The sequence below is a fragment of the Silurus aristotelis genome (assembly GCF_946808225.1).
Source record: "Silurus aristotelis genome assembly, chromosome: 3".
NCBI classification, from domain to species: domain Eukaryota; kingdom Metazoa; phylum Chordata; class Actinopteri; order Siluriformes; family Siluridae; genus Silurus; species Silurus aristotelis.
In genome coordinates this window covers 15,118,796-15,136,342 of record NC_139576.1, presented here as the reverse complement: position 1 = coordinate 15,136,342, position 17,547 = coordinate 15,118,796, and the positions used below count along the sequence as shown (strand labels likewise).

The following is a 17,547-nucleotide window of genomic DNA, read 5'->3' as shown; positions in this document are numbered from 1 at the left end:
TTTCTTAAAACTAAGTGAGATGAGATTGCAAAAATTCATCGGAGAGTACTGTTCTATTACACTCATTATCGTCTCCACAACTGCCATTTTAACTGTTATGACTTTCATCTCTAAAACTGACTTCAATTTCACCATGTTTCTTAAAGACTCACTGGGAGTCAAGGGATTCCACCATCGTAAAAATTCGATTTTTCTGCATTTTTATTCGGTATCATGTTGCATTTTATGAACAGCAGTCTGTTATTTACTAACTAAATTTTGTTGCAGCAAAGGAATGAAAGTGCAGCAAATCAAAGTGTCACTCAAAAAATTATACACTATACACTATAGAGTACAGTGTAGAGTGTTATAATGACCAATATTTCATAGGGAGAAGGCAGGTAATTATAGGTGTGTGTTTTGGGCAGTTTTTCTTTGAAATGTAACGCTTGTCAGGGCAATTTGCTATTCAGACATTTCATCATCTCCCCAATGAAACCGAGCATTGCTGCTTCACTGCCAGGTGGATGGTTGCTCCCCTAAGGGTGGCAAAGTCCCAGGAACCCCATTGTGGCTCTCACCAAACATGGCACACAGTGCTGCTTTCACAGACCCACTTCTCAGAATGCGCTTTGGGAATGGCAGTGGAGGACTGGCTTTGTTTCAGTGTGGTGAAAAGAGGGGGGCTGCCATAGTTAAGGTCAGGGTTAAGCTGACGGACTCCTCTACAAACGGCTTCAAAGACAAGATGCTAATGACCCCAACTATGACTCACTACATAGGCATTTCTCACAAACAACCCCCACTCGTATCCAAGCACACTCTCTCTCTCTGTCACTATGTTGGACAGCTTTTCAGTCTGTGTAAATGGCGGGGGTTTGTTTGGTATGACGTCACACCATCATCGTATCTTAGTGAGTGAGATCCAGCATAATAGGCTTTTGGGGACAGGGTGAAAATCATGAGTGACAGTCTCATTCAAAACATTTGAGCCATGATGCTATTGCTGAATGAAGGCCCATCTGGGATATGGAGCATTTCGCTTATTGTTGATGTTTTGGTATTTTTTTTGCACACTGGTTCATCTATTACAATAAACAAATCGTATTTAAATATAGGTTCAGTACTGCCTCTAATTGCCTAAGTGACTACACTACATCCTCTTTAGCACAGAGCTCTGTATAGAGAAAAAGGAGCCAGAACAGTTAATTCTGTGCAGTTGGTATGTACTTTACTGACTAGAAAGTGGAGAACAAGTTTTTTTACATTGTCTCTGCTTTGTGCCAATGTTTTTTACTCTTGCACACACTAGGCTGAGCAGAAGACTATTTTTAGGTGAGACGGAGTAGAATGAGTGCTGTTAGTCAGAAGATTGCGGAAAATGTAGCTCTGATTTTGTCTAAAGCTAAGAGAACAAGACAGTGGAGTTGAGACTTAATTTCACAGTATATACTACTGTATGAACGAATGTATGTATGCTTGTTTGTATATGTGTCCATAAGAACATACGTATATAATTTCCAAAAGAAATGTGACAATGGTGCATTAAAAAAAAAAAAAAAGTCTAGTACCAACAAAATGGATTTGAAAGGAAGCTTTTCTGATGGCTTATACACAGACCAGGCATAACATTATGACCAGTGAGTGAATAAACTGATTATCTCTTCATCATGACCAGTGGGTGGGAAATATTTGGCAGCAAGTGAACATTTTGTCCTCAAAGTTGATGTGTTAAAAGCAGAAAAAATAGGCAAGCGTAAGGATTTAAGCGAGTTTAGACGACTGGGTCAGAACATCTCCAAATCTGCAGCTACTGCTCTCTGTCTGCAGTGGTCAGTATTAATCAAAAGTGTTCCATGGAAGGAACCGTGTTAACCGGCGACAGGGTCATGGACGGCCAAGGCTCATGGATGCACAGGTGGAGCAGAGGCTGGCTCGAGTGGTCCGATACAACAGACGAACTACTGTAGCTAAATTGTTGAAGAAGTTAATGCTGTTAATGCTTGATGGGTCAGAATTGTTTAGGCAGCAAAAGTGGGATCACCACAATATCAGGCAAGTGGTCAGTAACCATAAAGTTATGCCTGGTTGGTGTAGGTACCTCATCAGTGTGTGTATGTGTGAGTTCTTTTGGCTGCTCTAGACCGTTTCTGTTTGTCTCTATAATTGAATACTGGACCAGCTGCTCCTGGACCAGCTGGGTTTGATTGGGACAAGGAAAATGGAAACACCAAATCTGTTGAAAGGAGGGGAGACTAGATTTCTCTGGCTGGAAAAAGGAAGCTAGGCAAAAGGCATTTACATGCTAATTTCATCTGGTTTCCTAACGCTTTCCTCGCCTTAGCCTTTTAAGCCATAGCCACTCTTATTTAGCTGTTTACATAATAAACACGCATCAGTAAGGTTAATGTCATTTAACACATTTGGCTTAGTGCAATATTGCTGTGCACAGTTGTGTAACATGCCTTGAGCTGAACTTCTGCTGGCTGCTAGTGAATGCCGCTAGTCACTTTTCAACATGTATTTCGGTTTCCTAGGCGACAGAATGGGGCCCAGACGAAGACACCAGGAGGTCCTGTCAAAGCAAAGGAAAGACAGAGGTAACTTCAGAACCCCAGAATTTACAGCTGAATATTATTTATTTTTCTAAAATAGCGCTATCCCATTGGACAGAGGAAAGTGAATAGGTTTGCCTTGTAGGAGGAAATTTAGCCAGTGTTTGCTAAAGTACAATCTCCAATAATGTGCTGTGAATAATAACTAATTTATGCCACATCAGTGCTTGTGTGCAGCTTTAATATGCTGATTAAAACACAGCATTTACTAGGTGCTTATGATGGCTCTTTTTAGCAATTCGGCATCCCAGACATCAGGTCCCCCTGTGGTGCTGATAAGAAATAGTGTGATCAAGTTGTCTTAAGGGATTGATTACTGTGCTACTTTTATCTAAGAAGCACTGTAGAAAAAAGAGCTAACCAGCAAAAAAAAGAAATCTCATTTGCAAAATCTGAACATCAGGTCTGACCTCAGTTCATTTTAGTTTTTAAAATTTCTGTAAAGGAATAATGTTTTTTTTTTATAGCTCATAAGTGCAATTAAAATGCAGATATTGAAAGGAATATGCTCAGGGATTACGTGGCCTTTTCAGTTTGGAAGTGTTTCCAGCCATTCACTCAATTCCCAACAACCACGACTTTCTTCCTGTTTGGGCTGAGATGTTAGTTGCTTACCCTCTAATTAAGGAACCATAGAACAAAACAGCAGCCTATCTGTAACCATCACCTAAAGTGGAGAACATAAACTACTGTCAGTTTCCCAGTGCATATATATTCCATGCACTTTTCTCTCCAAGACACTCCATCACTCTAAGTTTGAAGAACTGTGCATTCGAAGCAAAGCTCAGAAGCAGCTGAATGTCGTGATTGTCTGTTGTTGTGGCACTTGTTATTAACTGATAATTACTGGATGACTAAATTACTCGAATGTAGGTGGGGAAATGTGGTATTTAAGGAAACAGCACTGTTGTAACATGACAGGGTAAACTTTTTCTGCAGATAGAGTGTCAAAACTACATCCGAGTACTTCTTGTTAACAAGACGGAGGTCATGACCTGTGGCACTAATGCTTTCCAGCCTCTGTGCATCATCAGAGAGGTATGTAATGGTAGTACTTACTCAGCAATTAAGAAATGCTAGATTTTATAACATGTTTTTTTTTTTTTATGATTTAGAGCATATCAGATTGATTCTAACATTTTCTTCCTTACTGTTTCAGGTGGGGAATATGAGCAGGATATTGGAACGGGTAAATGGTGTGGCACGCTGCCCCTATGACCCTCGCCATAACTCTACGGCGGTTGTGACAGACAGCGGAGAGCTGTACGCTGCCACGGTCATCGACTTCTCTGGCAGGGACCCAGTTATTTACCGCAGCTTGGGAAACATGCCTCCGCTGAGGACCGCCCAGTACAATTCCAAATGGCTCAATGGTATGAGTAACATGAGGTCTTTGCTGGTTTAAATTTCATTGTGTTGACCAGTGTAATATTTTGCACAATTACCAATTACGGGTTTGATTGCTAGGAATACATGTGGCTTTCTTGTGTGTAAATTTTTTGCATAAAAGTATATATTTCAGATCTAGGTGGTGAATCTCATGTCTCTCGTGTCTTCATGTTATTTACTTTAAGCGAGACAGGTGTTAAAACATACTTATACAGCAGCAAGCAGCTTTTGCCTCAGGTGGAACAGATCAGCTCTCTGCCAGGCAGTGGTATAATTATTCCTCACAGTAGGAAGAGGGTGAAATTGCTGCCGCAATGCTCTGCTCTACCAGAGACACCCACCTAACTTCACTGTGGGAGATTTGAAGTGAGGGGCTGCAGAGGAAAAAAGAAAGAGAGAGAGAGAAAGAGAGAGAGAGAGAGAGAGAGAGAGAGAGAGAGAGAGAGAGAGAGAGAGAGAGAGAGAGAGAGAGAGAGAGAGAGAGAGAGAGAGAGAGAGGTAGAGTTAATACACACATGTGCACATCCCCCCCCCCATCTGACATATAAAAGCACAAAGGCTCAATTCTATGCCTCAGTGGGAAAAAATAATCCGTCAGACTCATGTTGCTGTGCCCAAATTCAGCTCTCAGCATATCCCACCTGTAAAAAAAAAAAAGCACTTACACACCAAGCCAGTGGGATGTGAAGATAACCCTTTCAAATGTGAAGTGTGAATTAAAATCTCATTTCCATTCATAAGCCTGCTCCCGTGGGGGGTCAGGAAGGAACGTCACAGACCTCTGGGGTCCTGATTCACCTGGTCTGTTGTTGCACTGTGCACTGACATATAAGGTGCTGACTGACTACATTTTAATAATAAAATGAATCAGAATGGGACTGGAATAAGCCCTGGGTTTTGGCTCTCTCATGATATGTAGATGTCTGTGCTACCTGAGAGGCACACACACACACACACACACACACACACACACACACACACACACACACACACACACACACACACACACACAGGAACCCTGATGGAACTGATCTGTTCATGTTAATGTGCAAGAAAAAAAGAAATTGTCATACACTCGCCCACATATATCTGTCATGCACATGCATACAAACATGGGTACACTTACACAACATGAGCAGTCTGGCCAAGTTCTCAGTCACTGAAATATCTGCTTGTTGGAAGTATACACTGCACTATTTGTAGCAATAATAATTACTACATACTGTATGTTGATGGCTAATAATAAACTTTGAAGCAAAATAAATATGTATAAACATTGGTGTATTCGGCTTGTACTTACACATCTTTATGATTACTTAATATAAAAAAGGGTTTTCCCTTTGTTTAATACTATTTTTTCATTTCCATCTGTACTCAGCGAAAACCTCGTTCTTCATGCCAGTGTATGATGGTCCTGGATACTGTAGCTTCCAGTTTATTTAAAGAATGACCCTGATGCTGCTATTGAAGATCTTTCCAGCACACTGGGCACTGCTTAACTCTTTAGTAAACAGCTGTAGGAGGGTAGAGATGTATCTTCTCATATAGAGGAGGATGGGTTCTCCTTTTGAATCTGGTTTCCCTCAAAGGTTGCATCAAGGAGTTTTCCTTGCCTCTGGTTTGGTCATTAAGGATAAGTTTTTAATTAATAAATTGACTATTGTGTGTTTGAAAGGTATAGTGTGTAAAGTGTATAATTAGACAAAAACAACAGGTCAACCCCTTAAATCTGACCTCTTATTCATTTGTAAACTTGGATTATTATCATGTTATTCCAGTGTCCATGTGGGTTTTCTTCTTTGTTCTCTGGATTCATTCACATGCCATTAGAATTAGAAGCATTCCTTTATTTTTAAATGAGTGTGAATGAATGAGTGCACTAAATCAATATAAATATCCCCACAGTAATGATCAGAATATATATTTTTTCTTTCTCTCAGAGCCTCAGTTCATCTCAGCGTACGACATTGGACTCTTTACCTTCTTTTTTCTGAGGGAGAATGCAGTGGAGCATGACTGTGGGAAGACAGTGTATTCTCGGGTGGCGCGTGTCTGTAAGAATGACATTGGTGGCCGCTTCCTGCTCGAGGATACATGGACCACTTTCACCAAGGCTCGGCTGAACTGCTCTCGCTCTGGAGAGATCCCCTTCTACTACAATGAGCTCCAGAGCACTTTCTACCTGCCTGAGCAGGACCTCATATATGGCATCTTTACCACCAATGTGTGAGTGCACTCTATAGTCAAGCTAATAAGTAAGAGATAATAAATGAGATTTGTGTATATAGCCACCTACTAGTGTTTAAGCATACAGTTTAATGTTAAACTTGGAACTACACCGCCAAGCATCTTTTCTTTCTCTTTTCACTGTTGCACAGGAAGCACAGGCTTCGATGGAGACCAAAATTGGACAGTGAAATAGACACAGCATTTTCTTTCTTCTGTTTTCCAGCAGATCATTGTTGCTAGCAGCAGGACAGAGTCTGTGGGGCTGTAACTCTGAGTCCTCTTGTTACCCCCCCAGGTTTTGTAAGCTATTATTTAACGGTCTTTACAACAAAGGCAGTAATGAAGCTTAATTATAGTTCAAGCGTAAACCACTATTTATGCTCGTTGATATGATTATATTTCCGCGCGCTTACATAGGCTCATTGATTTGAAATTGTGAGAGGTTTTGTGATTGTGAGTGGACCCTTTTTTTAGACCAATTTTCTATGGCCATGAAATAAAAGTAGGGGGACTATTTGCTTGCGTGGCATGTTTTTTAAATTGCAAGGCTAGTACTTTTTTTTCAAAACTATTAGTGCTCTTTTTGGGCAATTGTTACCCAATACCCATCTTCCAGGGAGTCCAGATTCATTGCTACTGGTTGTAAATTGTACATTTGCTGATTCGTATGAAAAGAGAAAGGGCCTTCCTGTAAAAAGGGCTGTGCCTCAGTACTGTTTGACCTCCTGATTAGTGGCATAATGGAAAGAGCATTGCACACAAGCACACGCACACAAGCACACACACATATACACACAAACTCCAGTAGATGGGATTCAGTAATGAAATCATAAGAGCAGTGTCTCCATCTGTCTGCTGTAAATTGAACACCTTCAGTATGGACTTCTGGAATCTGAGGTTATAAGAGGAGCACAGAGGGTGAGAAATTATGTGGGAGAGAGAAAATGTGGATGTGCAAGTAATAGGTCTACCTAGTTGGTAAAGACTGAGTTGGCAAGACTGGCCCAATCTCACAGTGAATTAGTGCCTAAAGGTCTGCAAGCACTACAGACCCTCATAATGAACTCACAGTGTTTATGGCTCAGCGACTTGCAGCACCAAGTCGCACTTTGTCAGTGCTTTCCTACACAGCTATAAGCAGTGCTAATCGTACAGCATCGCTGAGCCCAAGCACTAAAACACACTTTAATTTATCTTCTCATTTTGCCCCATGTGACTGCTTATACTACAGTGCTTCATCACACATAATGACTTCATAATTTTATTTCTCAGGACATCATTTGAATCAGGAGACCTTTCCGGGAGCATGATGCCTTTGCATTTGTTCATCCTTTGCAAAAACGTTCTTCATCCAAATTGAATCCAGAGGTGATATAAAGACACTTTGGGTACTTTGTTACCTGAGCTTGGAACCTTTTCCAAAACATATTCCATCAATGACAATTGAATTAGCTTGGTTAAAGTAAAAAGTATTAGGCCTGTCATAGAGAAATAATCACTAGGATTTCTTAATGTCCTTGCCACACTTCATCCAACCACAGATATTATAGATACACAGAAACACAGAGACTCTTATGCTCTAGATGTTGGAATAAGAACATATGGAAGACTGTGCGGGACTGGAGTTTAAGACGTCAGGCACTTTTGTGCAATTTGACTGGCAGGCTGTAACACATGAACAACTTTACATTATATTCAGGCTGGTTTCCTTTCCCATTTGAGATGCTGATAAATATAAAATCTGCTAAATTATATATAATATGAGCTAAGGTGCTTTCTCCATTTCGACCATACTGTGTATAGTTCAGGTTAGAGAAGCTTTCTTTCTTTCTTTCTTTCTTTCTTTCTTTCTTTCTTTCTTTCTTTCTTTCTTTCTTTCTTTCTTTCTTTCTTTCTTTCTTTCTTTCTTTCTTTCTTTCTTTCTTTCTTTCTTTCTTTCTTTCTATATAAAAATGTTGTAGGAGGTCATGTGAAAGAAGCCCTTGTTAATGTTCTGTGGACATAGGAGACACGTTATACTTTGAGAGATTGCACAGCAAACAAGCAAGATGACACTGCACTTTAAAAGAAAGAAACTGTGGATTGGAATTTAGCAGCAAGTTATTGCTACTAAGACCGGTTTGCCTATTATTATACACAAAAGGTGTATTAAGTGATTGGTGAATAAAAAATAAAAAGAATTATGAGTAGAATTATGTGTTATTATTCATTTAAGCAGAATGTAAGTATCTTCTTGAGTAATGCAGAAATCACACATTTTTTCTTAGCAAAAAAAAAAAGAAAAAACTGTTTGCAGCCAGGTATATCAGTAATGCTTAGTTCCAAGAAGATCACGCTGCAACTACATTTAAGTCTCGTTCACACACAGTTAAATTTGGAAATGCTTTGTGAAGGTTAATCAGGAGTTCTGACTCACTGAAACGCAGGCCCACCCTCAATGTTAAATCAATGATGTGGAGCAGTTAAAATAATCCTCTCTGCTCTTCGACCTGCTACTTTTTTCTTCCAGTTGCCTGCTATTATTACACTAATGATTAAAAAGGGCTGATTAACAGCAGGCTCCTGCAAGCGGGACTTTACGAACAAAATAAGTTTTATATAGCATAGAGCCAAAGCTGATGCAGCATTTTTTCTGTTGATTATTTTAATGCTTCTGCTAAGGAAAAAAGGGCCATAATCATGAATCAGTATGTTCACGCTGCCTTGATGAAAGCATCAAAGGAAAAACAGCAACTTGATGAAAGCGTCATGTCAAAACCTGCTTAGAGTAGGGCACCTCGGTGTAAGCAAGCTTCTCTTCTTACTCCAGCTCACTACCGGCTAATCTGCTTAACACCCCATATCTCATCACTACCCAATTTGCTAGATGTAAAGGATCTTACTGTCTTTTGCTAGTCATGAGAGCTGCATGGTCAAGCCTTCTTACTCCTGCTGGCACTGCCCTTCCTCTCACACTTTCATTCACAGCATGTGGCCCCTGTCACAAAGCTTCACCCTAAGCCCTCTTATGCAGGTTCTATTGGTACTTTTCCAGACTCCATAACCACAGCCCAATTCATGCTCCACAGTCTGGCAGGGCTCGATTCCCTGCTGGAGCTCAGCCGTGGAGACCATCTGTCCACGGCTCTGCTGCTAGCACCCTAGTTATTGCAGCTCATTTGTCAGTGGTCTCTGCAGCCCATGCTTGTTTTGAGTCAGCTCAAAACACACATTTACTCGTCTGGATATTTTCTATTCGCTAAAGATACCATTTGGCTTCGAATCACCTGTCTTTCTTCAGTCATACTGATGGTAGATGATTCATTATTATTTTACAAGGTTTGAGCTGAAGGAAGATGGTGATTTTCATATACTGTAGTTGTTTTCCCTATCCTAATTATTTGTCAGCAGAGGAATTGGTGGCATGGATAACTATGTAGCTGTGTGCAGAGGTTAACACAGGATTCAGTGGCATTTACCTAACAGTTGCAGTGCGCATCAGCAGTAATTTCACAGTGCGAGTGCCTGTGTGTTCTTCTCAATGTGGCAGCAACTAAAATAGATTTAACTGTATGCGACTTTATAACATTCCCACATTGAAATCTTAGATGAAACTCAATTTTAAGCCAAAGGCTTAACTATCCACTGCTGGAACTCAGCTAAAATGCTTCACCTAAGCAAGACACACAGCTTAGCTCACCTCACCTATGTTGTGGAAATGATTGTCATATTGCTTCAAAGTCTAACCCATTATTTTACCTTTGTTTAGTTATTTTGTTCTCTTTCTCACATTACCTTGTACCTCTCTATTGATCATGCAGGAACAGTATAGCTGCATCAGCAGTTTGTGCGTACAACCTTAGTGCCATCACACGTGCATTCAACGGGCCCTTCCGCTCCCAGGAAAACCCACGCTCCACCTGGCTGCCAACTTTTAACCCCATACCCAACTTCCAGGTACACCTTAAATCTATTTATTTTCTTCTGTTCTCTGAATACCTTTACCTGACCTCCATAGCTGTGAAGCTATACTGGATAAATATCATATTGCCAACTGGAAGTACTATTTAATGATGTATTATTACTTTGCTTTGTCAGTATGTCAGATGTAGCCTATTATTAAATAACATTTTATGCACAAACTTACACAGTTTAACACTTACATATGATATGCTACTCAGATTTATTATGACTTGTTACAGTGTGGTACCATTGAGGACGAGGGACCAAATGAGGGTCTAACTGAGCGCAGCCTGCAGGATGCCCAGAGACTCTACCTCATGAATGATGTGGTACAGCCTGTTTCTGTCAACCCACTGGTATGGCAGGATAACGTGCGCTTCTCCAAGCTGGTGGTGGATATTGTGCAGGGCCAGGACACACTTCACCATGTCATGTACATTGGCACAGGTGAGCAAACCTGCAGGCTAAGAAAGCTAAGCCAGCATGTGTTAACTAATGTATTAAATACATTATTGTATTAGAGCCCTACTGAGTTGAAGTTTGTTTGACAAGTCTGCATTATAAATAGAAATTTAGCTCAGACAGTGTCATAACCATAATCAGGGGTTTTTAAATAATTTATAAACTAAAATTTCATTTCAATATTTCCTCCATTATGTCAGAGTATGGGACCATTTTGAAGGCTCTGGCCACCACCAGTAAGAGTCTACAAGGCTGCTATTTGGAGGAGATGCAGCTCCACCCCCCTGGTGTAAAGGAGCCAATCCTAAGCCTCCAGATTCTCCATGGCGACAGGACACTCTTTGTCGGTCTGAATGACCGAGTGCTAAAAATTCCCCTGGCTAGATGCTCCAGCTACAAAACTGAACAGTAAGCACATCTGTGATTCCCTAATGTTTAGAAATAAGAAATAATCCTTTCTCTATGACACAGTGTGGTTTTAAAATCATGATATATTCAACCCACCTCATATTGTCTGTTCTTCAGAACATGAAGTCCTTTTTTTTCCTCAGTTTCGCATCATAGAGTTATCTCACACTCCTCCTCTGTAGAATGTACAGTGTAGCTATAGTTGGGACTGAAAGCTCTCCTGGATGACAAAAGCAGAGAAGACTATCAAAGTGTTCTCTCGGTCTGGGTCCACTGCCTGACTGAGGTAGGGACGGGAGTCAAGCTCAATTTAGCAGAATGTTGCAAAGGATGGTTTGTCAGCTGTGCTCTGGTACGGCTGTCTGAAAGAGATATATCTAATAGAAAACAAACACTCAGGTATGTACATAATGAGAGGAGGAGGGTGATTGTGGTATTGGAGAAAGGTAAAGGAAAAGACATTGAAATATTGTTAATAAATATTTTCATCCGTCTAGTACAGGATTGATATAATATGTTCTATTTTATATATATATATATATATATATATATATATATATATATATATATATATATATATATATATATATATATATATATATATACACACAGTGGAACCTCGGAACTCGCGAGGGTTAGGGACCAAGACCGGTCGCGAGTTCCGAATTTTCGCAACCTTTTGATACGCCCCTTCCAGTAAAAACCCAAAGAACACTATACGAAATCGATTTAAATGAGTAAATAACACTATTTCACTCCATAACACTTAATTATTAGACAATTTTAATGAGATAAATATATATATATATATATATATATATATATATATATATATATATATATATATATATACTATATGGACAAATGTTTGTGGACACTGCTTTTTCTACATCTCATTACACAATTAATTCCCATTTGCTATGATAATAACCAAAATAACATCTTCTGGGACAGTGTTCCACTTTAATTTATTGTGTTATGTTTTGTGTTAATTCAGCCACAAGGATGTTAATAAAGTCATATGCAGATTCAGGGTGAGGATGCCTGGGGTGCAGTCAGCATTCCAACTTATCCCAAAGGTGTTCAGTAGGGTCAAGGTCAGAGCTATATAGCCGTCCACTCAAGATCTACCACTCTAACCTATGTAAATAGTAAACATCTTTATGAATTATTTTCTGCAGAGGAGCATTGTAATGCTGGAAGAGGTTTGGCTTACCTAGTTAAAGTGAAGGGAATATGGGTATAATGCTACTGCATCCAAAGACTTCTTATACAACTGTGTCTCCAACTGTGTGGTAACAGTTTAAGAAAGAAACATCAGTTTTGGAAAGATAAGTCCGATGCACTTTATAGTAATACAGGCTAGAAGTTGACCGATAGTGGATTTTACCGATTTAGCCAGTTTGGATCGTATTTGCCAAAACTCGATGGATTTTAAATGGATACCGGATAAAAAAAACATAACAAACATAAAACTTCATGTGAATGAGAAAAATATAATAAAAAAAACACTGAATCAAGAAATAAATATGAATATATTAACAAATACAATTATATAATTTACAAGTTATAAATAATACATTTAATATAGTGTTCTCTGTGCAGCGCTCCATCTCATGTGTAAAAAAAACAGCATCAGTGATTCGCTTCTATAGGCCACTCTTGTAATGACAGTGGACCGGAAGCCGGAAAAACTATCGGTATGGATTTTTGCCCATACCTTTCCAGCAGTCAGCAATCGGTGCCGATTCATTGGCAAAATCGTTCGACTTCTTATACAAGCCCTAATAAATACTTTATAAATATAATAATGCTTAAAATAAAAATCATCATTATCATCATAATTTCTGGATGTTATGGTTATTTTAGTTATTTTCAGTCTAGTTTTTTTTACTGTATTCTCTATGTCTTTATAAAGCATGAACTGAAAGAATATTTTGTATTGCTTTATGTGAACATTCCTTTTAAAAAAAAAAACCCTCTGGACTGAATAACTCGTCTCTGAAATTATTTAGCAAACGTCTGTATTACCTTCTAATGAAGATAACCAAAACACTCTAAACAGTACTTGAATATTTGAATGAGCTCAGGCTCTTCTGATATCTGCGTGCAGCCGAAGGTCTTTCAAGCATTTCTCTTGTCTTTGTAGAAGTGTTTATTAGTGACTTAATGCAAAATGTTCCTGTCGGCAGTGGCTTTGGTCTGAGTAATTACATTTGACCTTTAAGCACTCCACTTTCTGCTAACACCTCTTGCCCCAGTCTCACGCCTGTCCAGAAAGAAACTAATTTAATCCACTTGGGCTGCTGTTTGGCCGGGAACACAATGCCAGCAAAGCCACTCTGCCACATCAATCCATTTCAGCAAGCGTTAGCAAGGGTGAGAGAGGGTGATTGTGTCTTAGGGAGAAATGAATGTGGAGGTTGATGCAGTAATGGCTGAGGTATGGGAGCAGAACCCACCAGAACCAAGAGCTCTGCTCGCCTACAGGCTCCGACCAAAAGCACAAAATAAAGCATCAGTGTTGGTTCAGGTGGAATGAAGCAATTCATAGCATTTAAATTACCGTGGCAGTCGATAAATTCACAGTACTGAATCAAGGCAGCAGAATGATTAGCCTATCTGCTCTAAAGTTGTTAGCAGCTGCACACTGTAAATATTCAGTTTAAAGTATGAAATAGTTCTCGGTAAAAGCGTTGATATTGCGTTTTATCTATTTGTGGGAGGAATATACAAGGTGGGTGAAACCCAGTGAAAGTGGAAAAACAGTTTGTAGTTACCTTTTAACTCTCCGTTAAGAAAATAACACCACAAACCACGTTTTGCTTGGTAAACCACAAATTGTTTTTACATCCTTCCCTTCGGTTTACCATTACCACAGATGTGGCCAGCTTTTTTCAGCTTGTCATAGGAACCCTGTAGTCCTCTGGCCACAAAAAAAAATACTTAAGCCATCAAGCATGTGGAACCTTACATACATTTATGTATCTAAACAGAGAATGTAGCGAAATCAGTCCAGTTTTGACAGTACAACTTAACCTGGCATATGACAATGGAAAGTGTACTTCAGGTATGTCAAATAATCTAAACAATTGTAACTAGGTGTAATTTGTAAAATACTTCCTGTTAATTGATATATGTAGCCATACCTTATTTACCTGTGACTGTTGAGAAGGTCAGAATGAAACCTGCTTGAGTGATGCTTTATTATGGGCATTAAGGGGCATCATGGTCAAGAAGATTCATGACTAGTTGTTGCTGCCAGCTTGTCAGCAGGGTGCTAAGGAATACAGTGGTTAAGAGCTCACATCAGCACAGCCTACTGAAGCACACTCAGCTTAGTACTGGAGGGAGTCAAACAGCAGGAAAAGGAGGGAAGGGAGGGGAAAGAAAGTAATCAGAAAGTGAAGGTATTTATTACAACCGGAGAATGTTTGGCTTTTAACTGAGTCTTCATTTGCAGACTTTCAATATTGAAGCCATTTCTCTTTCATCCGCTCTCTCAGCATTTATGCAGTCAGGCAATATGTCTCAAACCTTTTGCCTTCAAGTTCTGACAAACTCCAACAGTGATAACTCATTAAAAGTGCTATCGGAGCCTTCATACAGCGATCTTGCTTAGGTTTATGGGACCATGAGGGAGCTTTCCATCCTCCAAACAGCTTTTAAAGTCTAGGAACAGGATGAATGTGCAGAGTGTGATGGCTTTTCTCAGCCAGTTCATACTAATTAACAAAAAAACTGGGGGAAAAAAACATGCCATAGATAACATATATTGTTCTTATGCTCTGTAACCTTCAAACCAAATAGATTGAGACAGTTGCATAGGAATTCCTTTCAGTGTCTGTAGAAATATGCATCAATGAGGCAATAATAAAAAAAAAAACTAGGACTGTTAAAAAAAAACTTAGAAAAATCTAAGTGTAAATGTTTGCCTGACTGTGTTGTTTATGCATAACTTCCATAGCACTGTCCATAACACTGTGGTTTGCGACAAAAGGTTTCTCTTTTCTGTTCACATCTGTTCAAAGTGACAAGTCTGACCATTTATGGTTATGAGGGCAGGTGAGATGTTAAAGGGACAGTGAGAGCTATTTGCCTTCAATCTTTCTCTTTAAAAAGGCTCATAAAAAGGAAAGTATTTTATAGTCCTCCTCATCTCTTTAAAACATCGATTAATCTTGCAGGGAATAGATGAGATTTATTGCGTTCTATCAGTAATCATGCCACATTGTTTTATGTGTTAGTTTATTGTCATCTTGTATAGTCTTTAAAATTTAACCAGCAATGTGGCTTTGCGCATGATGTATTTTTTTTTTATCAGCAAGCCTAATACACCACATGAATGTAGTTTGCACCACTTGGAGGTGCCACTCTTAGCACCTCATGTCTGACTCGGGTACAAATACATCAAATACACGCTACCTGTTTTCGCCTATTTATAATGCATTACCAAGACATTGCTCAGCACCTATTCATGTTCATTACCTACTGTTTTTAAAATAGCTGAGCCATCACAATGACGGTGCATTTTCTTTTCCCAGTGGCAGCATTTTTTACAGGGCAGAGATGAAACATTTGTATTTACTCTTGTGTATGCACAAACTTTCCTTCTCAGATCTGAATTGCAGGTGGATACATGCATTTTACAGTCTGGCCTTTAATTCTTTTCAGAAAGTCAGTTTGCAGATGGCTGAGCCTAGTCATGGCCTGCACGTGCACTAAGCTGCTTGTGTGTCCATTTGGCTATCCATGAACTGGCTCCCCAGTTAAAAATGTCAACTCAGCATTCCCCCTGAGCTGCTGCATTTTCGCAGTCTTAAGAGCTTAAATGGTTGGCTGGTGCTCAGAGCCACCGGTTCATGGGAGTGGATTTCTCTTCTGTAATTAATAAGACAGGCACCAACTTCTCGCTTAAATGGGTTTAGCTTGCAGGTTAGCGCCCTGTGGGCTTGCCTGTCTACCTTTGGTAACTGGGGGTAATTGAGCCTTTGGCACCACATAGCCATCATTATTCCCTTACTTCCCCAAGATGTTCTTAACTGACAGGAACAGCGTTATTTAATTATGCCTTACACATGTTAGTGCAACCCTCCAACCAACACAGGAGGCGGTCTCAGCAAAAGAGAAAGATGGACAGATAAACTCATGTGACCTTCATCAGGATGAGTGTAGAAACTATCCTAACTTTGTCTGGTGAACAGTCTGATTATATACTGTTTCCGCATCTGCCTTTATATGTATAAATAGTATATAAGAGGCTCGGATTTTATATTTAAATAAAGAGACAGGATCATTAGCAAACGTTAGTAAACTGTAGAAGAACTCATATTGTTCAGAGATTCTGTACCTTTGACCAGCTGTGTTTGCACTCCGTTCAGAATTCTTCCTTTACTGGCATTCACTCTTAAACACTGTTTGTTTTCCCAATCTCAAGATTGAAGCACTAGCCAGTCAGTGCAAACAAAACGATCTGCTTGTGCCAAAATAAGAGTTTTTCAAGCTAATGGTTCAGCTGGGGCACGGTATTTGCTCTTGGGTTTACTGCCACGCTACCCTGCAATCCTGCACCCTATTTGACTCTTATGCCTTAGGTTCATTAATTAGTTTTGATTTAATCACACCTCATTACACTGCTTTTTTCACCACCTTAAATATTTAATCTTTGTTTCACAGTGGGAATATATCAAATCTTGCTAACCTCTTCTTGAAACACATACATCTAAGATTGGGTGTTTGAATCTTTAGCGTTAAGTGTTTAGTTGGATGAAATTGAATATTTACCCCGACCAGGCATTTCATTATGACCTTATAACATTATGACCGGTAAAGTGAATAACACTGATTATCTCTTCATCATGGCACCTGTCAGTGAGAGGGATATATTAAATAGCAAGTGAACATTTTGTCCTCAAAGTTGATGTGTAGGAAAGATTAGCAAGCAGAAGGATTTGAGTGTGTTTGACAAGACGACTGGGTCAAAGCATCTCCAAAACTGCAGCTCTTGTGGGATGTTCCTGGTCTGCAGTGGTCAAGATCTATCAAAAGTGGTCCAGGGAAGGAACAGTGGTGAACCGGCGACAGGGTCATGGGCGGCCGAGGCTCATTGATGCACATGTGGAGCGAAGGCTTGTCCGTGTGGTCTGATCCAGCAGACAAGCTCCTGTAGCTTAAATTGCTGAAGAAGTTACTGCTGTTAATGCTCAACGGGTTAGAACTGTTTTGGCAGCAAAAGGGGGACCAACACAATATTAGGCAGGTGGTCATAATGTTTTGCTTGATCGGTGGCCAATAAGTTATGCCTGATCAGTGTATTTGTTCACCAAATGTATTTTTCATCTTTGTTGTCCAGGATGTGTTTGGGTGCTAGAGACCCCTATTGTGGCTGGGATAAAAAGCAGCGACGCTGCACCACAATTGAGGATAGCTCCAACATGAGCCAATGGTTCCAGAACATCACTGCATGCCCAGTAAGAGTTCAGCACCTGTTGATGCATGAAGTGTGGCTCACTACATTAATTGA

At 39.7% G+C, this 17,547-nt stretch overlaps 1 protein-coding gene across 7 annotated transcripts in view; it reads left to right on the top strand.

The window, feature by feature from the left end:
- The window catches only part of sema5ba (sema domain, seven thrombospondin repeats (type 1 and type 1-like), transmembrane domain (TM) and short cytoplasmic domain, (semaphorin) 5Ba), a 96,400-nt gene that overhangs the window by 64,122 nt on the left and 14,731 nt on the right, over nt 1–17,547 (top strand). For all 7 annotated transcript variants that reach the window (XM_083535841.1, XM_083535846.1, XM_083535844.1 and 4 more), the window contains 8 exons: nt 2,517–2,579; nt 3,534–3,632; nt 3,754–3,967; nt 5,924–6,209; nt 10,013–10,148; nt 10,394–10,601; nt 10,817–11,024; nt 17,377–17,494. In XM_083535841.1, coding sequence (XP_083391967.1) covers nt 2,517–2,579; nt 3,534–3,632; nt 3,754–3,967; nt 5,924–6,209; nt 10,013–10,148; nt 10,394–10,601; nt 10,817–11,024; nt 17,377–17,494 — 1,332 coding nt within the window. The remainder of the gene's footprint in view (nt 1–2,516; nt 2,580–3,533; nt 3,633–3,753; nt 3,968–5,923; nt 6,210–10,012; nt 10,149–10,393; nt 10,602–10,816; nt 11,025–17,376; nt 17,495–17,547) is intronic.